At 39.9% G+C, this 23,691-nt stretch overlaps 2 protein-coding genes across 3 annotated transcripts; one reads left to right on the top strand and one right to left on the bottom strand.

The window, feature by feature from the left end:
- On the bottom strand, nucleotides 1-5,522 carry RB195_019846 (uncharacterized protein; the record flags this gene model as incomplete). 2 transcript variants are annotated; one of them, XM_064187881.1, is made up of 4 exons in its annotated part: nucleotides 1-676; nucleotides 4,734-4,872; nucleotides 4,931-4,970; nucleotides 5,403-5,516. In XM_064187881.1, the coding sequence occupies 4 exons, from the start codon at nucleotides 5,514-5,516 to the stop codon at nucleotides 1-3; spliced, it is 969 nt and encodes a 322-aa protein (XP_064043763.1). The 2 variants fall into 2 exon arrangements, with proteins under 2 accessions (XP_064043763.1, XP_064043762.1); XM_064187882.1 differs by lacking the exons at nucleotides 4,734-4,872; nucleotides 4,931-4,970 and adding an exon at nucleotides 2,809-2,866 and having other exon boundaries at nucleotides 1-533; nucleotides 5,403-5,522.
- A 963-nt stretch (nucleotides 5,523-6,485) lies between these two features.
- On the top strand, nucleotides 6,486-20,606 carry RB195_019847 (uncharacterized protein; the record flags this gene model as incomplete). Its single annotated transcript, XM_064187883.1, has 40 exons — nucleotides 6,486-6,560; nucleotides 6,622-6,753; nucleotides 6,810-6,910; nucleotides 6,967-7,064; nucleotides 7,789-7,898; nucleotides 8,209-8,319; nucleotides 8,379-8,482; nucleotides 8,536-8,620; nucleotides 8,681-8,849; nucleotides 9,042-9,196; nucleotides 9,257-9,458; nucleotides 9,522-9,619; nucleotides 9,676-9,746; nucleotides 10,130-10,237; nucleotides 10,332-10,488; nucleotides 11,336-11,485; nucleotides 11,556-11,641; nucleotides 11,696-11,837; nucleotides 11,928-12,008; nucleotides 12,080-12,145; nucleotides 12,195-12,328; nucleotides 12,435-12,600; nucleotides 12,670-12,741; nucleotides 12,806-12,875; nucleotides 13,045-13,164; nucleotides 13,247-13,386; nucleotides 14,029-14,114; nucleotides 14,263-14,356; nucleotides 14,490-14,589; nucleotides 15,800-15,885; nucleotides 15,957-16,037; nucleotides 16,087-16,190; nucleotides 16,315-16,468; nucleotides 16,525-16,615; nucleotides 17,732-17,907; nucleotides 19,031-19,093; nucleotides 19,200-19,337; nucleotides 19,393-19,533; nucleotides 19,596-19,718; nucleotides 20,388-20,606. The coding sequence occupies 40 exons, from the start codon at nucleotides 6,486-6,488 to the stop codon at nucleotides 20,604-20,606; spliced, it is 4,659 nt and encodes a 1,552-aa protein (XP_064043764.1).
- Between the last annotated feature and the right edge of the window lie 3,085 nt (nucleotides 20,607-23,691).

Genomic DNA, 23,691 nt, shown 5'->3' on the forward strand with positions numbered 1-23,691 from the left:
TCAGTTCCCGACCCAGATGAACGTAGCTGGTGCATTCGGATGTGTTCGTTCCGTTGAGCGTGAATGGGGCATCCGAGACCCATCGTTCCGCATGAACATCATCTTTTGTAGATTCAGCTGAAGACCGATGTATCCACATGTTTCGTCGAATTCGGTCAGCATTCGTTCCGCTTGGCTGATGCTGGGTGTTATCAGTACGATGTCATCAGCAAAGCGCAAATGGTGTAGCTGCCGACCATCAATCTTCACTCCCATGTCGTCCCATTCCAACTTTCGCATTGCGTTCTCGAGGGTGGCTGTGAATATTTTGGGTGAAATTGTATCACCCTGTCGGACCCCCCTCTTCACGTCAATGATGATGTTCTTGTAGAATGGCGAAATTCCGGTCGTGAAGTTACTGTACAACTCTCGAAGTACCTTAATATACTGAGTAGGGACGCCTTGGTTGTCCAAGGCTTCCACGACCGCTTCCGTCTCAGCTGAGTCGAAGGCCTTCTTCAAGTCGATGAAGGCATCTTGTACTCTCGTGATACCTGAGACAGAGCGGCATCTTGTACTCTCGTGATACCTCGATGAGTTTCGAAACAGTGTGAATGTGGTCAATCGTGCTGAATCGAAACCTTTTCGAAACCCTGCTTGCTCGCATGGCTGTCCTTTATCCAAGACTTTTTCAATCCTATTAAGGATCACACTTATTATTGGATACTTCAATAAATAGCAGGAGCTCTACCGATTGAGTGTAAATAGAACTTTCGCGTCCTATCAAGGGAACACTTTTTGAAAAAGTTACCTGCGGGTACACATTAACAAGGCTGAGTCCAAGATGATTGCGTCCCAAGGATATATGATTTTTTGACGTAAACAAGTTTTTCGAAAAGTAAAATGATAAGTACATATTCGTAATCTACGTAATATTGCAAACAATTTGATACCTCTTACAACTATAATTCCATGACAAAGAGGATTTTGTAAATTTGACTAAAGTAACATGTTTCAACTCCAGGAACAACTGACATTACCGGCTCTAAAATTATTTTCTTACAAAACTTGCAAGAAAACTATTTGTTCTAGGAGAACCTTATCTATTGGTTTTCCAGCTCAACAGGATTTTCTTTTTTTTGCAGCTAAAATTACGACATCGGTATTTTGGATTTTCTACTCTGATTTTTGACAATTTGCAAATCGTTTACGGTTTACGAGTTTACACACAAGTTTACGTCGGCACAATGCTATAAAACCAGTCTTTTCCTATAATTTTTCCGATTTTTTCTGTAATGTCTCAGCTGCGCTCAGTTCTGAACCTGCAAAGATATAAAACTTTTCATCTGTTTTCACAGGAAAATATTTTTAGAGATTTATTGGAAGTTTCTTCAGATATCAACTGCATGTTTTTTTCAGAGAGAAGATATCTATTGGATGATGTCGATTTAAAAAATTCTGTATCTTTCAAATTTTCATCACAAACTGCGTCAATCTCTATGAGGGATTATTGTCCAGGCAAGCCGACTCAATACGGCCGTAGCTCCATGTGTGTCTTAAGGTATTTGGTGGGTCGGCGTGCGTGGATGTCAATAATTTTCCATAGAGGCTGAAGTATGTAGTTTGTGATGAAAATTTGAAAGACGCAGAATCTTTTAAAATCGACACCACTCAATAGATATCTTCCCTCTGAAAAAATTATGCAGTTGATATCTGAAGAAACTTCCAATAAATCTCTAAAAATATTTTTCTGTGAAAACACATGGAAAGTTTTATATCTTTGCAGGTTCGGAACTGAGCGCAGCTGAGACATATTACAGAAAAAATCGGAAAAAATTATAGGAAAGACTGCCTTTATAGCATTGTGCTGACAGATGGCAAACCTAATTTGTCAGCGATTTACAAATTGTCAAAAATCAAAGTAAAAAATCCAAAATACCGAAGTCGTAATTTTAGCTGCAAAAAACAGAAAATTCTGAAAACCAACAGATAAGGTTCTCCTAGAACAAATAGTTTTCTTGCAGGTTTTGTAAGAAAATAATTTTTGAGCCGGTAATGTCAGTTGTTCCTGGAGTTGAAACATGTCACTTCAGTGAAATTTAGGAAATCTTCAGTGTCATGGAATTATGAGAGCTATGAGAGGTATCAAACTGTTCGCAATAGTATGTAGATTACGAATATGTGACTAACATTTCACTTTTCAAATAATATGTTCACGTCAAAAATCATATATACTTAGGGCGCAATCATCTTGGACTCCCTTGTTAATGTGTACCTGCAGATAATTTTTTCAAAAAGTGTTTCCTTGATAGGACTTGAAAGTTCCAATTACATTCAATCGGTAGAGCTCGCGCTCACAAATCTAATCATGTATAGGTCCTAATAATAAATATGAAACTGAGGCGAGTTATATAAAAAAAGAAAGTGTTTCCTTTATAGGACCTTCTTCAACAGAAGACGAAAAAGACGCGAATTCGCGTTGAAGAATTAGCGATCCTACTGCAGTTGTTCTATTTTTTCCAGGGCAACTTGAAGTTGTTCCGATATGATTGATACGGCTGAAAAAAATATTTGGTTCGATTCTCGAATGATAAATTAACGAAGCAGTAAACAAACATCTGCTTTAGATCCGCGACGAATGTGGAGAGGACGAGGGACCACCAGCGAAAATGCCATTCGTGTCCACATTGCCTTGGCTGCCCAACAACTGCTTCCCTCTGCCACAATTGCCTGCTTTTCAACAACCTGATCCGTCCTTAGTTATGAATCCATTTATGCTTCTTGCTCCTCATCTATTTAGTCAACTCGATCTTTCCATGTTTACAAAACCATCACCGCCTACAACTCCAAGCAATAATTCGTTCTCAATCGAAGCATTGTTAAGTTCCTGAGAATATCAGATGTTACCCTTCATATGTTCGCTAAAGCGGGAACTGTTGTAAACACTGTAATTACTCTCTGAACTCTACCAAATCTTTTTTGTTTGTATTGAATGTCATTTGAATTTGTGTCTAGTTCTGATCGCATATGATGATCTAATATTTTCACATATATATTATATGTATTGAAATTCTATGATTTTCGTCATTGTGGCATAGACTGAACTGATCATTTAGACTGGTCCAGATATTTATTTAAATAGGCGTGCCGGTGAACAGTGCTAGTGATATAAACATCAACATCGGATGTCTTACAAGAAAATCCTTTTCATAGTATTATTTATTCCCATAGCAACAACATAACATAATATTTCGTACGAGGAGGAACACTGAGAAGACTAAGCAGCCCTTTTTTAAGAAATGGGATTGCTTGGAATGGACTCGATCCATTGTTTGAAAGAACACTGGCTCAAGCGCGTAGAGACGTCGCCGATCGGGTAGGTTCTGCACAGGATATGAAAGTCTGATTTCTATCTGCTCGTAGTGGCTCTGCTTGCTTCAGGAGATAACATCAGACGGCCGATAAGGTATATCATCGGTCATATTTAAGGGAATTAGAGGATTTCTTTGTTCGACATTTCCCGCAGAATATCTCAGATAATCGTTGGAAAATGCTATCTGGCTGGATGCAGAAATTTTCAACAGAGGCGGACGGTGAAGGAGGACTTGAAGATACCTCGATAAGCAATTCAGACGAGGGTAGAGCCTGGCATTGCAACAGCGACGAACTGTCGGTGAAAATCAAGAAAACTAAACAAAACTTTTTCCAAACACACACTTGAGAAGACGTGGCCAATTGTGTCGAGCGATAATACATCCTATAAGCTTCCCGATTCTGCAATAATAAGTCAGATGTGAGAGTACAAATAAAAGCAACCGTGGGAAATTCAACAACCCGTCTCTGAATGGTATGACGAACATTCCAGGATGGATATCTGAGGTTTTCTGCACATCGTACGAAAAATAGCATCTTCGCCGACGAGAATAACAACACTCATTCCACTTTTTCTAGAAATGAGTAAACCTACAGGCCACTTTATTAAAAATTAAAAGATAGTGACTTTCTTGCCACACTGCTGCAAAGATTACAACCCACAATTGGCAAAGCGATGGCTGATGGTTATTTAACTTGACTTGTCAGTCAGTTTCTCTCAGTTTAATGCAGTATGTAACCACTTTTTAACGTCTGTTCGTTCTACTTTTTAGCGTATACGACTATCCTAGGTAGTGAGTTCTTAAAGTAGGCATTGCTCTCCACACTTTCTTACCGTTAAACTTCTCCTGCGGACTCTCCACACTTTCTTACCGTTAAACTTCGTATATAGTCGGGTAAAAATGTCGTGAAGCTCGGTGAAGTTGCGTAGAAGGCTGCGCTCGAAGCGAAGAGGTTGAGCTAATGGTTGCTGATTTTCAATGGGCAATGCATTACTCCTACCCGCCAACTCTACTATATCTGTGCTAAGAATGACATCCACTCCGAAAGATAGAAGAACGTAGCGGCACTATAACATAGACGACGGCGCTGTGTGCTTCGAGAGGGCAGGGTTACGGTAAACTTGCACCACAAAATTGACTGTTGCAAAATTGTGATAACCAGGCTTCTTTTGAGTTGCTTTCTCGTGATTTTCCTTAGTTTCGAATAGCATTCATCTTGCTTAAGTTTTCAATAAATGGATGGCGAAGCGGTGGCAAATCTACTTCCGCTTCGTGATCATTCTTTGTATACTTTTTGGGTGGAACTCGGGCGCATGTCAGATGATTAGTTTGATGCATGGCTCGCTGATGGAAGCCTTCTGTGAAAAACTAGGAAGTCACCAAACAGTAGGATTCATTGAACGAAGAGATTTTCCCAATTTATTGTGGTGATGACTTCGAAGTATCAAGCTCTCATATGTAGCCTCTAAAGGAGGCTGAAGAAGAAGTTGCATGCCGTGTTTGTTTACTGATGGTACACCTGAAACATTATACATTTTAAAGCTCGAGTGTTCCAGTTTAAAACTACAACTCCTCACAGACTTCACCGGTAGGATGCCTGCCAGTCAGAGCAGGCAGCTGAAGTTCGATTTCCAAAAGAAAGTGCTCAAAAAATTGAGCAAATCAAAAGGAATGCCTTCTACATATGATTTTCATACGAGAAGATGTCACAATTGATTCAGTGGATAACTTCTATCGATTGAATCAAATCCTAAAGCAGCCTACACGTACAAAGCAAGAGGTAAACTCACACTTTCCTGCACTGCGATTGGATAAGGAAGAAGGCATAAACAAATATATATGGATATATATGCATATATATGCATGCATTTGTTGAAACAGTATGGCTGAAGTTAGAGTTCTGGAATCCCTGACACTAAAGAAGATGAAGATGTAATTCAAAAAAGTTGGATGATCTTTTTTTCCTCACTTGATCCATATAGGTGGAGTGCCTCCCGTGCACTACAAAAGCAACTGTGAGATATGTTTCCTCTTAATACAAACACTAACGATCTGGTTAGATAACGTCGACTCCACTTTTTCTGCCTTATCTGCCGCATGCCAACGTTCATTCCCTCCTGTGGCGTAAACGAGCTCGGCAATGAAAAGTCCAACGATCGCCATCGACATCCAAAAATACCTGCGTGAAACGAATTGAAGAAGATTCAGGTTTTCACTGGGCCTTTCGTTACTTTAAAAGTTACTTTGTTTCTCCTTTTAGTTGTCCTTGCGTTCACTTCTCCACTGATTTGGTTCACGGAAAATGGTGGACATTTAGGAGTAATCGCAACTGATTTTGGAGCACGAAGAAAATTTGAATCAGGAAACTTTCAACCAGAAACTCTATACGCTGGTATCGGGGCTTCAGGCAATTTATGCATCGTTTCCAACAGTTCTATGTGGATGTAACACTTATAAATTAATTTATTCTCTACGTCTATATCTTCCTAAGGCCAGGCAGAAAGCAAAAGTCAGAGAAGAATGGAAGTCTACTATCCGGAAGATCCGCAGTACTGTGCTGCCCACAGCAACAGATTGGATACAAGGAGGATTGGCCCTAACGCTTCCATGAGAATATAAACAGGTAAAAAATTTCACTATTTGCATCGTTGTACGATTCGGGTCTTTTATTACTAGACGCCTATATAGACCAAATCTTTTGGGCGTACAGTTCGAAGTCGGTGCAACACAAAAACCGTTGTTTGGAACGCCACATCCCTTCTTGAATTCTCCTCTTTTGTTCGGACACATACAAAAGCACCCAAGCAAACAAAACCACCCACTATCATGATGTCCTTATACAGACACGAAATGTTGCGTCCTTTCAAGCGTAGTTTTGGAAGTGTTCTGCAACTACACAACTTTTGTTCATTGTTAAGATGAAGTTTGAGTACGACATCGTCTTCGCCCCCTCATTGTTTTTTTTTTCGACGCGTCGTATTTTTGTTTCCGTTCGCCTTTGTTCCATCCCAGCTTACCTTGATACTCGCTTCAGTGATTTCTGTGTTTTTCTGTGTTGTGTGTGTGTTTTCTGTCATCCTTTATATCCGCTTCCGATTCCCCATGTTTCTGAACGATTTGCAGCATTTAGATATGGGTGTGCCCAAGTTTTACAGATGGATTTCGGAACGATATCCTTGTTTGAGTGAAGTTATTAGCGACACTGAGGTTCCTTCCCTTATATTCGTGGTTTCGATATGATTTCGATTTTTTTGAGTTTTTCCTTCAGATTCCGGAGTTTGATAATCTTTATCTGGATATGAACGGAATCATCCACAATTGTTCTCACCCAAACGATGACGACGTGCACTTCAGGATATCACAAGAGCAAATATTCACCGATATTTTTGCATACATTGATGTGAAGATTTCTCCTAACTGGAGACTATGGCGATTATTGCATCCAATTTATTCCAGAAGTTGTTCAATATTATACGTCCGAAGAAAGTATTCTTCTTGGCGGTTGATGGTGTTGCTCCAAGAGCTAAAATGAATCAACAACGTGCCAGGAGATTTATGTTAGTTTCTTGAGTGTTCCTATTCTTTTCTAAAAGAGCGTTCTTCTTCATCAAAGGTCCGCACGTACAGCTGAAGAGCAGATTCAAGCTCATTTGCGTAAAGGTGAAGAGTTGCCGGAAGAAAAGAGATTCGATTCCAACTGTATTACTCCAGGCAGGTCTTCTTGGTTTTTTTTTATATATGTTTTATATTTTATTTTATATATTTTATAAGTTAGAGTCTTGAAGTCTTAAAAAAAAACTTACTGTTAGTCGTATTTTCGGTGAATGTACAAAATTTTTCAAAAAATAAGGCTACGGAACCTGAGTGAAGTAAGCTTCAAACCTAGTATAAACCCACTGAAATGTATAATTGAAACCCGGTCATGACCCACCACATGTTTGATTCTGAGTTTCGTTGCTTTGTATGCTTTGATTATTAAGGCTGATAGGAACGTTTGATCTTTTTCGTTTCTTTTTATTTGCTTGCTCTTGGGTTTCTCGTTTAAGCTTATAGTTTGCAGCAGGAATTTAGGGCAAAATGTAGTTTGGGGGAGTCACTCAACCGCGCTCTAATTCCTGGAAGTTAGTAACTAAATCAGTCAGGGTCCCAAGACCTGAGCATTAGTTTTAGAGGATCACATGTAAGCTAAGGTTACTAAGAGAAAAAAGTAAATTAGAACGTTGAGAAATAGGAGAGCCACTGAGTGCCCCCAACTACATTTTCCCCGTAATTTGTTCTACTGTGACTTTTAGGTCCGAGCCCGCTGTAGATTGCAAAAAAAGTAGTTGACGTAGTCGTGAATAAATTCTCTGAAAAAGATTATACTTTCCTGTAACACGTTTCTTCTTGCGTTATTTACGTAACTGTCATTTACCATAAGAACTATATTCTGCAGGCACTCTCTTTATGGCAGAGCTACATAGAGATCTTTCGAAATGGTTGGGAACTAAAGTGGAGAAAGACCCCGCTTGGCATGGCATACGAGTGTATTTGTCAGGTCATGATGTAAGTTTTGAGCACCAGTTTCTCGTTCTTGTCCACAAGTTTTTTTTTCTTTTTTGTTTTTGAATCCGGTAGTATTCTTCAATGAAGTGATTTGGTAACCTATCAAAACAAAGTCGAAAGGTTTTCGTTAGTTGTAGCTGTGTATTTTCTGTTTCTTCAACAAGCGAGCACTTGGATAATTTTTCGAGGTAAAGGTACTGCGAAAGTTGAGTAACAGGGTTATTTTATCGTGATAGTCTCATGTTTGAATCCAATATTTATTTATCATTGCGTTTAAAGTTTTAGACATTTGTAAAAATGGATATTGTAGTGTCCCGGAGAAGGTGAGCACAAGATAATGGATTTTATCCGCCACGAAAGGACTTTGGATGGCTATGATCCAAACACTCGTCATTGTATGTACGGACTAGATGCAGACTTGGTGCGTTGTTGTTTTCTTCTATATGTGGCCCAAATATCTGTTGTTTGTAATAATTTCAGCTGATGCTTGGAATGTGTTCACATGAGCCTCACTTTTCTCTCTTACGCGAAGAAGTAAAATTTAACCGACCACTTCCGAAGAAAAGCGGAGCAGCGCCTCAAAGGTTCTCGCATCCTATGTATTTCGGAATTATTTTACGAAGAAAATTTTTTTCAGGACGAACCCTTCGCAGATTAACTTCCATCTTCTTCATCTTTCTCTTCTAAGGGAATATCTTTCTTGGGAGTTCCATCCTCTCAAGGTAGTACTTTTGATTTTTCAGTTTTTTTTTTCAAAGTCAGTAAGAATTACCCATTTCTAGGCCTCACTACCTTTTCCTTATGACGTCGAACGCGTTATCGATGACTGGGTTTTAATGGGGTTCCTTGTTGGAAATGATTTCATTCCTCACTTACCACATGTTCATATTCATGATGATGCACTTCCGCTACTCTATCAAACCTACATTCAGGTTCTGCCGACCCTGGAAGGTATGTTCGTCTCCCAGTTTCTCTGTTTTATCTAAGCATTAATAATCTTTCAATAGTAAAGAAGCGAACCTCCATAAAGTACCTCACGTCGATTTTTATTTTATAGTGGTCGTAATTTAATGTGACGTATTATACGTGCTTTATTCCTGAATAATCTTTTAGCCAGTCACAGTCATTTCCATGTATTTCCAGGTTATATCAATGAGTCAGGCATCCTTAACTTACAACGCTTTGAAGTTTTCCTGAAAGCATTTGCTGCTAACGATCGGCGACATTTTTTGCAAACCCTGGAAGACGAAAGTTTTCTTCGTAGTAAGACTGGACGAGACCCGCACGGACTCTTCAACGTATCTTTTTTAGGAACATACTTGCATTCTCATTGTTTTTCTTTTTATATTCTTTCTTAGAAAACACAAGATCTCCAAGAATTGCAACTGTCGCCAGCTGAGTCCAGTGATGATGCTATAGATGTTGCCGACATTTCTTCTGATGATGAAGCTGCCTTTATCAGTAGTGATGAGGAGGAGAGAAACAGCGATGATTTGGATGAGGAGTTACCCGATGGAGGTCTCGAATCAGCTGCTGAGCTGTTGTCTCGTCTAAATGCCGGTTCGTGCGCTCGAATTTAGCAGCAACTGAACGACATTCAACACATATTTATGGGATTATTAGATCCTGACGTTGATGAAGGAGAAAGCGAACTGTGTGATGCTCTTATGGCTGCTGAACTGAAGGAAATGGATGACAAAGAATTTGAGAACAATGTTGAGGTTTGATCTATTTTGTTATTAACAGCACAACTTCGGCCAAGATTTCGCCATTCTAGAGCTGTTGGACAAAGACGGTCAGCAATTCTTTCCGACGACATAAACGTCTGTATTATCGTGAAAAAATGGAGTAGGTGCAATTAGTGTTCTGAAACTCGGAATATTTAAAAATACTCTAATAATGACCACTACCATTTACCTTCAATGATAAGGCACGGTTAGTCTCACTCAATTGCAAACAGATAGATCAGAGGAAGAGTAGGAAGTACGGTATTGCTACACTTTGACAAGCTTTTTTAAAGTGGTCTTTTTTAAGTCAAGTTTTCTTTCTAAACATATTAATGAAGTCTGATGTCATTTACAGAGAACTTCTAGAAATTGCCGATATCCTTAACAGTTAAAGTGTAGCAGAGCGAACATTCCTTGCGAATGTTGAAATTAAAATAATCTTAAAGATAGCTTTCGTAGGCACCCTGCAAATTCATCAGATTTTTTATCTTTCGTATTTCTAAGGTACGCAAACATTACCAAATCTGAGCTTCGCGAACAAGCAGAAGGGTACGTGAGAGCGATACAGTGGAATTTGCATTATTACTACAAGGGATGTGTGTCATGGAATTGGTTTGTTTCAATAAGTTGGACGCTTAAATTTCCTATGGCTATTCCCTTTATTTCCTTCTCGATTGGATTAAAGTCAATCCATAAATTTTTCTAGGTTTTATCCTCATCACTATTCTCCGTATATTTCGGATGTGGTAGACTTTTCAAATATGGATATGAGTTTCGATCTAGGTGAGCCCTTCAAGCCATTCGAACAGCTGTTAGCTGTGCTTCCTTCTGCCAGTGCTGATTGCCTTCCATCGCCGTTCAGGGTAGGATCTTTATTTTACTCCTTATTTTGTTTACGTATTCCTGTTACTCAGTCATTTCAAAACCCCAGCAGGGAGAACATTTCTTTTTGTACACAACAGATACCCAGTTATAACGTTAATGAAGCAAAGATTTGAATTTTTAACAATTTCGGCCAACGCCCTCTACGTCACGCGACATGTAAATTGCCTTCTGAGAGCTACGCAAGATCGACATCTCACACTTCGGAGAGACTTATAAACAAAATACCATGAACTCAAATGAGAAACGAGAAGGACGTTAACATCCTTTATGGATTTCTCGAACTTGGCAATTCATTCTTTTTGGCTTCCAGAATATTTGTACTCGGTTTCTGATGATTTCTTCAAGAAATAAGAATGATGACTTCTTTAAGAAATAAGAAAAAATGGTAGAAGAGGTTATTAGCTTTCATTTCACATTTCAGTGCTAGTGATGTTATATGGTGAAGAAATTTTTTTTCTCGTTAACCTGAGTACTCTCTGTGGATAGAAAGATCAACTCAAATTTCTTAGAGGTAGTAGAGAAACAGCAAAAGAATCCAGCCACATTCTTCTTCAAACCTCTTATCTTTACCATATCTGGACTTTGTCACCTATATTTGATGAACGGGTGTCTTTAATCAGTGAAATGATCAGTAAGAAACATAGTATTAAGGGAAGCCTGTACTTAGTCTCTGCATTTATTTCGCATCACCCCATGTGAAAAGATGTTGGATTAAATTACTTGTAGCCAAGAAAAGTAAGATCAGTTGTTCCGAACGTCGCAACACTTCTACGTCAGTCGATGCGATGTACATTCAACCTATTTCTCTTCAGGATCACTTTTCAGGATCTTATGTGTAGTAAAGAGTCTCCCATTGCTGATTTCTATCCGACCGACTTTCGTACTGATTTAAACGGGAAGAAAAACGACTGGGAAGCTGTAGTACTAATTCCCTTTATTGACGAAGCGAGACTTCTTTCTGCAGTGCAGAGTAAGGTTAGTATTGTTTTATTTCAGTTTTCATTCTCAAAGGAGAACTTTATTTGCAAAACTACTACTGTTACAGGTAGCGCTACTAACACCAGAGGAGAATGCACGAAATTCCATTGGGAAGATTCTTCTTTTTAGCTTCAAAGATAAAGCCGCTGAAATGTTAGTTACCTTCTGTTTTTTTGTGCATTATCATATTTTTATTTCTGTTTGCAGGAAAACCGCGTTGCCAGTAGACACATTCCATTTGGATCCACAGCAGGTTATATGGGGACTGCTCCCAAACGTAAAACTTGACGTCTTTTTCCCAGGGTTTCCCACCATGAAGCACTTACCTCATTCCGCAGAGCTCAAACAGGTGCAGTTCTTCGCATCTTGATTCTCCAATGCAAGTAGAATACCACATTCTACTTGCAAAATACTAGTAATACCTTCATTTTCTGTTCAGGTTAATGTCAAAGTGTTCCAACAAGAGTCTAAACGACCTTCAATGGTCCTGACCATCGTTAAACGAAAGGAGTTAGAAAAGGTGTCCAGAATATTTGCAATGCTCCACTTTATAACTTTCGGTTCTGTAAGAAAATACTAATCTGATTCCAGGAGGTGCTGGATCTAGCAGGAGATTTGATCGGCAAGGAAGTCTGCATCGATTGGCCAATTTTAAAGGTAGGCTTAGTTTGACGCCTATTTCTTCCAAGGTAGTTTTTCTCTTTAGTTGGGATTGGTGGACTCGCTTTGGGCCGCAGGTAATAAGTACACACGTCAAAAAACCGGCGAAGTGACTGCAATTGCTTTGGATGGCGATGAACAAGAGGTTATGAAATCTGCATTGTATGCACAGAAGGAGAGGTTTGTTTAATGACGTAGAAGTAGATTTAGTAAAGCTAGCAGTTGCGTTGTTTAAATAAATATATGAAATTCTATGTTATCTAGACGCATAAGTTCTGCTTTTAAGAATGTTATCCCGATTTGCTATTGATGTGAAGAACGCTGATGCGATCGTATTTGCGCGTCGATTCGTTGGAGTGACTTATTCCTTTGAAAATGGGTTCCTCCATCCACAGAAGCAGTGGGCTGGATCTCATACCACCGTTCCTGTTCTCTTGCCTATGGTTGTAACGGTAAATTAATACGTTTTCTTCTTGATGCACTTTGAGCGCATATTCTGAACAAAAAATCCTTCGCTTTAGAACGTTAACATTGAAAGTGGAACGAGCCTCCGAAATATTCCAATTTCTGAAGCATATCCGAAACATTCGAAGGTTGTTTTGTTTGTAAATGTTCTTTCTTTCCTTCTTTTCTTAAAATGTTTCTTCTACCTTCAAGGTCTTCGCCATGTTACCTTCATGGGAAGGATTTGGGTATCCAGCTCTCGTGGACACCGTGGATCCAAAAGGTAGAGCTTTGCAGATTTTTGAACAATACAGTTCCCTATACTTATGTGAGGAGATATTTGAGCTGAAGCGAAAAGTTGCGTATTTTTCTATTCTGATGTAGAATATTTACATGGTACCTTCTTATAGTATATACTCTTCTTATTGTCCTTAATTGAACACTTATCCTAGGTAGAGTGCTACTGACGGTGTCCATCTGGCCTTCAGTGGATCTTTCTGCTTTGCGAAGCAGTTATGAAGCCTTGAGCTTGCAGTGGATGAACAGCTACGATGCCGGTCGTAGAATTGGAGGTGTCTTGGTTGAGCGTTTTTATAGGCTATTCTGTTGAGTTTAAACTTCGTCTTTTTTTTTCTTTATTTTTTTCTTTTGCAGTTGACGGACGTCTATTATCACGTATAACTGGTACAGTATTTCTTACTATTGAACGGAAAGCAGAGGAGGATGGGACTTCAGCGTTGCAAGAAAAAATTAACATTGGACTGGCATTGAAGTTATCCAAAAGAAATCAGGAGGTAGGATTAAAGACAGCGTATTACGAAATTGACGATATCGGGTTTGTGTGGTACAATATAGAATTCGGGGTGTAGATGTATGAGCGTGGCCATAGTCAGACAGCGTCGCTCAATTCCAGCTGACCATTCGTTTGTTCTTAAAAGGCGCGCTAGGCTGCCCGCAGAGTTTACTACCGCTGGTTTGCAGTTAGGTGGTTCTTGGGGTCACGACTGTGAACGCTCAATACCCAGCAACCGTAGAGCCATGCGGGCGGCGCCGCCTGCGCGGCTGTGAACTCTACGGGCAGCTTTAGTATGCCACTTTTGTATACGCGCACCGACACCTGTTTTCTGTTACTTACGCACAATTTTCCTCTTTGACAGTGATTACAGGCAGCCTGAGAAGGATAAGAATGAATGCAAAATATGCATTCGTTCTTATTCTTTCCAAACATGTCTCATTCTAAAATCTATCAGTGCTATAAAAGTCCCAAAGAAGTTATGGGTAGCTCTTATAGATCTCTCTCTTATAGATAGCTAGATAGCTGTTGTGTGCATTCATTTGTAAAATTGATTCTTACGCTTATAATCATTTCTCTTTTTTTTTTTTTTTTTTTTTTTGGTAATTTTCGAATTCCGGGAAGATGTTTCCGTGCATTACAGGTTCCCGACTACACTCGGCGCCTTGAAAACGGATATTGGCAGTACTCCACACTTTGTGTACAGCTTCTGAATAGCTACAGAAACAAGTAAGTGTTCACTCTTTGAGAAGTCTACTCTTAACTTTTTGTTTCTACGAACTGGTTCTCTATTATGGATGTCGAGAATTCCATCAAAATAGAGATAAAGATTAAGTGTATACTGCTTCTTAAGAATTCGACTCAGCAGACAGTTTAGATTCCGCGATCTATTTGCTTTTTTGGAAAAATCACACACCGTTGATGATGCATACTCAGCCAGTGACGTGTGGGCAAATGAGGAGAAGCGCAAAGTAAGTATTGGTCCAAACTTTCGTGGGAGCGAAATCTCTAAGAAGAGTGTAATTCTAATATGTTTTCAATGCTTTCCTCACAATGACTACTAACTAAATGAAAGTTACTTTATTCAACTGTGACATTTTTCAGCAGCGTGTAAGTGATCTAAAAGAATATCTTGCTAATGTTCCTACTAATGGCGTGGAGAAACAAGAAGGTGGAAAACAGTACGCTGATCGTCTCATCATTGGTATGACCTTTTAAATAAGTTGCGTTTCGCTTACATCTCAGCCGTCTGAAGTAGATAATAATCCTCGTAAAGATGTGATAAGAGGTGTGAAGGGTAGCTCTTTCTCTGCACTCCTGAACATCCTTCTCCATTTCTCTTGCATTGTAATATTAGTACTGTCTCATCAATCTAGAACGGGTGTGTCGCAATTGGTAAAAGATGCTGCTGTAGTTGCACGCTTGATCGGAGTTTGAATTGAATCCGCCAACCAACTGTTCATACATCCAAGGTCCATAGCTTGCACAAAACCTATCTGAGAGGGTAAGAACATTGACCTGATTCATCAGCTAGCCTCCAAAGTCATTGTAAGGCTGGACACGCGTAAATAAACTTCAAACGATTCTCAAATAAAGTGGAGCGCGAAGCCGCATTCCCATAGGGATTGATGGACGTGCACTTTACCTCCCGTTTTCATAATTTTCTACTTCACGAGATAGTGTGACTCATGCGTCTTTTAAAAGCACTTTGCGGTTCCATAACCTTCAATATTATCACGTTCTAGATTGATATTTGGAATATATACTTATATAGTCGGGTCAAAACGACATAAACCACGGACAGCTGCGGCTGCGCGCTCGAAGCGGTGCGGTGAAGACAGCGGTTGAAGGTGGGACCATGGTAAACTGCAGAGATAGATGGCGGTAGATCCTCACACGATCCCAACCGCTACGCTCCACCCCGAGCACAGCCACCTACGTAACTGTCCGTGCTTCATGTCGTTTTGAGCCAACTACATGTATGATGTAGTTTTCAACCGTTATCACCTTTTTCTACTGGAATTTGTAAGTTTTTGTCAGCTATTCTGCCAGGTAGTGCGCCTAGCGTTGTTGTGACGACGAAAGTTGGAACTCAGTGGTTTTAGTTTGAACCAGAAATGTCTCTTAGCCGGTTATTGATTCACCGAACTTACTTTTCTGTTGCGCTCGTTCTTGTACGATTTCTCTTTTCTATTCTGAAACAGTCGACAAGGAGAGTTCTCATCTTCTCTCCTGATTCTGAATGAATATCAAAATTCGCTCACGAACGAGTAAGCTCCTGTCACAAAGAAATACCAATGCATTCATGGGTTCTGCAACTTACCCGTTTCTTCAACAGTTCACATTTCGTTTGCGCCGTAGTTGTTATTCGTCATCTTGGCCATCACTCATTGTACATATTTGTTATATTTCAGGACAAATTGAAAATGCTATAAACGAAGTCCCAAAGAAACGATGGGGATTCCGAAAATGTGCCATCAATCCAGGCGTTCTTTACAGAGTCAGTGGTTTTGATTTCATTTACCATTGCTCACATCTGATGAGAGAAGAACGGTATTCAAACATCTTCAGGCAGAACTCTATGACGGCAAATGTTGTGCTGATCCAGACGCCGATTTTCAATTGTTGGATCGTGTCGTGTACACTATACAGGTGATTTCACATTTATTTCTCGTATTATTCAAATTATGCTTTTTTATAGGGGAGACCTGTTCCTTTTGGCTCACAGGGGACCGTGGTAGGAGTTCTACCAGGCAAAGTGGATGTATTATTTGATCACGAATTCAACAACGGTTACAAGATAAGGTGGATTCATTTTCCGGGTGTTTGTAGCAGCTATCTTGCTATCTTAAGTCATTGTTCTATTTATTTCTTTTCCTCATAACTCATCTTTTCCTTAGGTATTCGTTTATAATAAATTATATTATAGAGGAACAATGAACAGTGGTGCTTGTTTACCTAAAACATCACTCATAAATATCACTTATGGAAAAGAGAGAAAAGGTCGTCATGCTGCCGGACTCGAACAGAGGACTGCGAAATCACTCACGACTGGGAAAGAGACAGTCTCTTCAAAACTGAAGGTATTATAAACAACTGTTAAAACGTGTCGATCAACAGTACAATTTTGTTGTTGGAGAAGGGCACGCCAGAAACGTTTACATCTACTTTCGAAGATGCTCCGTTTTCTTTACTGCCAAGAAAGCCTCAGAAGGAGGAAGCTGTGAAAGGTTCGATTCTACTCGTATTCACAAAGGTTTCTAACCATAGCGAATCTGATATGTTATCTCCTTTTATTGTTCCTCCCTTCACTTTGGAATGTAGGAGTCATTCTCAAGATTTTGAACATTGCAGAGATACTAGGCCCATTTAGAATTTGTTTTTGAAGAATACGAAGACGTTACTGCTTATTTTGTTAGAAAATATGTTTGAGATTGTTCTTTCTTTGCTTAGCTCTCGTGAAGATCAGGTAGTTTACGACTTTTTTGGCTATATGATCTAGTCCACGTCAAATTAGCTGAGAAACTGCTGTCGTTGAAGGGTGCATTTTAAAATATGTAGTCAAGACTGCGTACAAAATTTAATACAGAGGCAGCCTTTAAAAAGAAAAAACTAAGTTTTTGGTTCATCGCTGCGGACCATGTTTGTATGTACTGTTACTTATAACCACTACCTTTACATGCATCACCCCACGAATCTGAGGTGATGCAGATTTCAGGTGGAGTATTCGTATACGGGGTGGGAGACTACGGAGAGTAGGGTGATTCCGTCCATTTCTTCCTAATTGCCGTAAAAAACGGTTCGGAAGATACGGCTTCAGGCGTTTTGGCGCACTATTTTCTACAGGAAGTTCGACTGGAGCGCGCCAGCCTTGTGCGGCGCCGCATCTTCCGGGCCTTTTTTACGGCAATTAGGAAGGCATGGACGGAATTACCCCCTCTCCATAGTCTCCCATCCCGTATACGAATACTCCATCTGAAATCTGCGCCACCTCAGATTCGTGGGGTGATGCCTTTAATTACACATGATAAGAAGTGCTTGTTTAGTTGTGAGGTGACTGTTTAGAATAATAATAAGAAAACAAAAAAGTGTGCGCCCCTCTATATTTCGACCTATTTCAAGATGCAACCCACGGAAAGCTAATTAAAATATTTTCTTCACAGCATTAGCCATATCTTATATCATACATTTATATATTATGTTATATATAATAAAACGTATAAATGGATATACATATATGTTATGATATGAATCTTTGGACTTTTCTGCATTCCTTTTCTCATTTGCATGGTTTGCTATTTGTGGATGACCGAGTACATTTCTCACACTCACATATTTCCATTTAGTAAGATCTGCTCAGCCTGCTGATATCGCGATCGCATCGTCCACCATTACAACACATCTTTCTTCTGGACAAACTGTTTCTTCTTCTTTTGGAACTTTACTTCAACTTCCCACTGTGAACACAACTACAGGAGACGGCTCTTGTATGCCTCTACCGCTCAATACAGCGCCTATATCGGTGTGTTAACCAAGGTTTTGAACAAACATTGCATTTCCTTATCTACCCAAGCAAGACGAATGCTTCATTAATTATCAGCGTAAATGGCTGTGGCAATAGCTGCTAATTGCTGATGTCTTATCAGAAATCTCAACTCTTCAACAAAGTTGAATGCCTAGCATCCCAGTGAAATGAGATCATTAGACCAAACGATCTTGCGATTGTTAGGCTCTGGTACCTTAAAGGCATCACCTCACGAATCTGAGGTGGTACGGATTTCAGGTGGAGTATTCTTATACGGTATAGTAGATTATGGAGAGTAGGCATTCTCTTTTTCTTCTTAATTGCCGGAAAAAACGGCCCGGAAGATGCGGCGTGTGCACAAGGCTGGCGCGCTCCAGTCGAACTCCTTGTGGAAAATAGTGCGCCAGAACGCCCGAAGCCGTATCTTCCGGGCCGTTTTTTTACTGCAATTAGAAAAAATGGACGCAATCACCCTCCTATCCATAATCTACTATCCCGTATACTAATACTCCACCTGAAATCCGTACCACCTCAGATTCGTGGATGCCTTTAATGTAAGGGTCGCATATCATGATATTTTCACTGTTGGAATCTCTTCACGAGTAAATGAAGAGGAACCATGAGCTATCTTCCTCTTCACTCATCCAGAAAAAAGTTTTCGTACTAGCCCTGACTGTTTTCGTCTACTCAACGATACAACTTATTACGCGGTAGAACGCGGAGCTCTCCACGGTCCGTGACCGAAGTAGTGCAACTCAAGTAAGTCACAGAATCCATCCACACCACGCGCGGACGGATCCTTCACTTTATCATCCGTAAAAAGTTACATCGTTGAAGAGATGGAAACACGAAGGCTATCCTACATGAGTTTTTCCGGATTTGTTTGAGAAAAAAGTGTTAAGGAATTGAGCATGAGCACTATCATATTTGTGGACTACAGCCTACCACTATTTACTCGTGTAGAGATCCCAATATCGAAGATTTTGTGCATCCCTGCTGCTGCCTTGAAAGTCAAGTTGCCTTTCGTATTTTAGTTAGAACTTAATACAGATCTTTGTGATCGTAATAGAATGCATGTATTTTACTCATTTTCTCTCATTATTCTAGTTATTTGTTCCAGAAGGAGCAGATGGAAGATGAACTGAATCGTATGCTCGGCCTCAAAACAGGAAAAGGAAAAACGGTACGAACCCGAAAAGTTTGTATTAGTTAGCTATTAGTATCAGTTTTTGTATTAGTTTTCATTTTCTTTTACTGCACTTTACTGCACATTAAATAATAATGTTTAGCCGATACCGCCAGTGCTGAGTAGTCTTACTCCTGCTTTGTCGAGTAGTTATTGCAATAATAAACCTGAAACCAGTTCCCCTCCGAATGCTTTGAAAAAGTTATTTCCAACAACTCGAAATCAAAAGGAAAACCCGGAGGTGATGTTGGAACAGGTCCATATTATTCACAATCCTTAATGAGGACACTTTATAGGTTGTAAAAAAACTGTTTCCTGAAGCAAAGGAGGATCTTGTAATGAAAAAAAATGAAGCTGTAGTTTGCAGTCCCAATGTACAGCGTGGAGGAGCACCGGCAAACAGGGGAATTTTCCAGAGAAGACCTCCTCTAATGCAGGTTTGTTAGGGTAATTACATTTAGTGCGAAACCTTACTCCGATGAGGCTATGGACTTTTCAGAATCGTCACTATGTATCGAATCCTATGTTTCATCCTACCCGACCGCAGCCATCGAGATACTCCTTCTTTGGATCCAGCAGCCAACACAACAGCCCTAAGCTTACGGACTTGAAGCCATCATCGGTAACAATACAGTGCACAAATATGAATTAAAAATAAATATAAAGTACAAATATAAATTGCCCTTTATAAATTGCAAGATAGTCTTACAGAAATAAAGATGGGCAGGTGGTATCTAAGACTAATCTAAAAATTTTTACCATTGTACAGGGCAACAGTAACTATTCATTACTCAACTTTTTTTTTTTGATAAAACGTACAGTCGGTGTTGAAGCTAATGCGTACTCCTAGCGCAACACGTTTTCGGAGGATCTGCGGGAGGATTATCGGATAGGGGGTCGCCAATAAGCTCCTCGAAGCTGCTTTCTTCTTTTTTTTTGATACTTTTTTCGTGCAACTCTGCCCACTTGGGATTATGTCGTTGTAGGGAAAGTAGTAGTAGTAAAAAAAAAAACCCTTATTCGTTACTGTAATGGAGAGTCCTCTCCTCCTCTGATTATCGTGATATCATAGTTAATAAAGAATCGTGGAAGGTTGGTGCTTTCGCAGCTCCACCAGCTTCACGCCGTTTTGTTGTTCAACTCCTGGCTAGCCCCTGGTGGCTTTGAACTGCCATCGATTATAGAAGCGCAGCTTGTCCTCTTATTACTGCCCTACAGCCGCCGCAATAATCCTTCGCAGAATTTTTTCCTTGTAAATTTCACTCTCATCTCAACTTCCTTCGCATTCCAGGTCATACTTCCATGCAGACAACCAGGTCGCAGAAGATGCGGGAAACATCCGAATAATCTTGTAAATTCGTCGCTGCAGTCACGAGAGCCAGATATGACTCCAGTGAGTAGTGTCTCTTCCACATCAGCACGAGCTGCCACCAATACAGTTAATAAAGAACGTCGTGCGCGTAAATCCAGACTAGCCCCAAAGTTCGCAGAGACTAATAGACCCGAGTGATTATCTAACGACAGTGTTTTCTGAATGTTTTGACCCACTTATTATGTGTCAACAAGCTGTATTAACATTGCTTGCTTGGAAATTGTTCTAGAACCTCATTTCTACTGTTTTCTTTTTGGATGTCCTTTGTTAAAGTGTAGCACCGAGAAATCATACAGTACGGGTTTGAATTCTATTCAACTACAAGCTGTGTTTATGCACATTGCGCTACTCGGTATGCTTTGGTTTTTTTTTCAAGTAAATAAATGGTTTCATTGCTCAGTGTCACTGTGCTCAATACTACGATAAATGAGACACTTGGTCACGACAAATTTGCGATAGCCTGAGATGGTTGGGTGAAATATTATGAGGAATCGGAATGCGATTGGATAGAGTGAAATTGTAGTATGAGCCTATTCTTCCTAATGAACACTGTGGTCCCGTCTCCCAATGATGCAAATTACTACGCGACAGAAAACGGGCGACTCCGTCATTACCAAGGTCTGGAATCCACCTATCATGCAACTTTAAAGAACATTTGGGAGACGGGATCATAGGAGATTGTTTCACACGCCTTTCTTCGGATTACTAAGGGAATTAGGCATGATCGTGCTCGTGTCACTACTTCCCTACTCCTAGCTATAGTAAGGTCAAACGACATGAAGCATGTACACAATTGCGTACGCCGCTTCTCTCGAGGCGCTTTGGTGGAACGAAACCCTTGCTGGCACCACCCATCGCAGTTTGGAATTCTCGTGATCCATGTCGTTTTGATCCGACCCCAAGTGTAGTTGAGAGATTCCAAAATCGTTAATTTTAAGATGCATAAGATAAGGTGCTGCTTTTAACTTCGCGTGAAACCTACGTGCCATGACTACTACCGTGCACCGTCTGTCTCGAAACTGGTCTGAGTTGTGCAGTCAGAGGAACTGATAACTTTCGACAATGATGAATTATAGTCACAAAGTAAATTTATATGTTTGGGAACACTTACCGTGAAATGTGCTTAAATGTTGTGATATGATACTTCGTTAGTGGAAACTATTACTTCAATTTATTTTGTTGTTTAACATTTTAAAAGCCAAGCACCACTGAGGGAGACTTATAACAAGGTGAGCTGATTTGTGTCTCAAGGGAGAAAGATAAGTTATGGTCCAACGACATGGTTTTATAGTCGGGTCGAAATAACATGAAACAGCGTAGTTGCACAAGTGGCCCAACCACTTGTGCAACTACGCTGTTGAGTATACGTATAGTCGAGTCAAAACGACATGAAACACGGAAAAGCGGCTGCGCTCAAAGCGGAGCGGTGGAGCGTAGCGGTTGGGATCGTGTAAGGATCGCCATGGTCCCACCTCGATTCCAACCGCTGTCTACACCGCACCGCTTCCGAGCGCGGCCGGTTGCGCAGCGGTCCGTGCTTCATGTCGTTTTGACACAACTATGGGATCACCTCGAATTGCAATTGAGCGATGAGCGGTGCTAACAAGGGTCCCAGCTCGACTCTAACCGCTACGCTCTACTGCACCTGTTCGAGCGCAACGGCTTACGCATCTGCACTGCGTAAGCGTAACTGTTACGAACACATTGGATTACACGGAAGGGAAGTGAATGAACAGAACGATGTTGTTCCCACTTATGAAAACGAGTTATCTAAATAAGCAAGTGTTGCTTGACTTCTCTTTTTGTATGTACTTCCTTTTTGTTTTCCTTAAAAGATTAACTTTTTCCATTTCCTGCGTGTTGTGTGATTGATTCTTTGTTTCATCAATCATCCAAGAAGATCCTAAAATTGCTTCGCAGATACGCTCTGAACTAGAGAAACGTAAGTTGTTTTACTCAAACAAAGGCGAGCGAATCATTGCTATTAGAATATCTAAAATACTTTTAATATTCTTCAAAGAACCGTGTATTCCGCTTTTTTCTAACAAAAAAAAAAATGCGGAATGAATTGGCGATTCCATGTTCTCCAGTGGACAGAAGAAATTCTTTATTAGCGGAAGTTAACTGTTGTCGTGGGTAAAGACGCTTGAAACTTCAATAGGTATCAGAGAAAAAAGAAACATTAAAAAATCTCATCGACGACACTTACCCCATATTTAAAGGCAGCGAACTATTGTTCCATTTACACTTGTTTCGTAATATTCTAATTTCATTTTTTATTTTTCCTTAAGTTAAATACGCTTAAATCATATTTGTATCCTGACCCTTCTGTTTTTCCACTTCCTCAGAAGTAGATTGCACCATTACATCGGTGTAAATAGATGTGATTGGCTTGGAGTAGACGTGGCCTAACGATTTCTTGGAATGCGGAGCCTCAATTGGCGCTTGTGATATGGGGACAGTGTTGGCTACTTCTAATTAATGCAAGTACAAAACTAAATAGTTAACGGTCAAAAATGCTTCTCTGGATGCCTAGATGAAAAATCTATAAGAGGTCAATTCATCTGAAAGCATGGTCACACAATATCCTGAAGGCGCATTTCGATATGCTCGACTATTTCAAACCACACATACAGATTCGTGGATGTCATCATCGTAGTACTACTTGGGACCTTGTTCGTTGAATTTAAAAATGTGTTCATATGAAGATATTCCAAACTACGCTTACACTGTTACTTACTACTTTACAGCATCGAATCACAGATAAGGAAGTCTGGTGTGGACAGAAGATTTATTCTTTCACACTATTTTTGTATTCTTCAACCACACCCATAATTGAAAGTCATTTGACTAGTCTGCCGCCAAACACATCTAACTATACCCGCAGCACATTGATTCCTAATATAATGTATACAACGACTGCTATGAATAAAATACACTCAAATGAGGTAAGGAAAAGCAAATGACAGGGACTTCTAAAGAAAAAAAAAACTAAAAATTTCAAGTCAGAGATACAACAAAGAAAAGTAACCCTTCTGCATTAAAACAAAAGTTTGCAATTCGAGCTATACAAATGTCACACACACACACACACACACACACACACCTAAAATAAACACCTTGTGTTCTTACACTGATGCGCATGAAGTTGTACCCTGTCTACGATGTACATGATCTTGTTAATTGGAAAGTTAATGAAAAAATCTTAAATACTACTATGAAA

The sequence above is a fragment of the Necator americanus genome, chromosome II (assembly GCF_031761385.1).
Source record: "Necator americanus strain Aroian chromosome II, whole genome shotgun sequence".
Taxonomy (NCBI): Eukaryota; Metazoa; Nematoda; class Chromadorea; order Rhabditida; family Ancylostomatidae; genus Necator; species Necator americanus.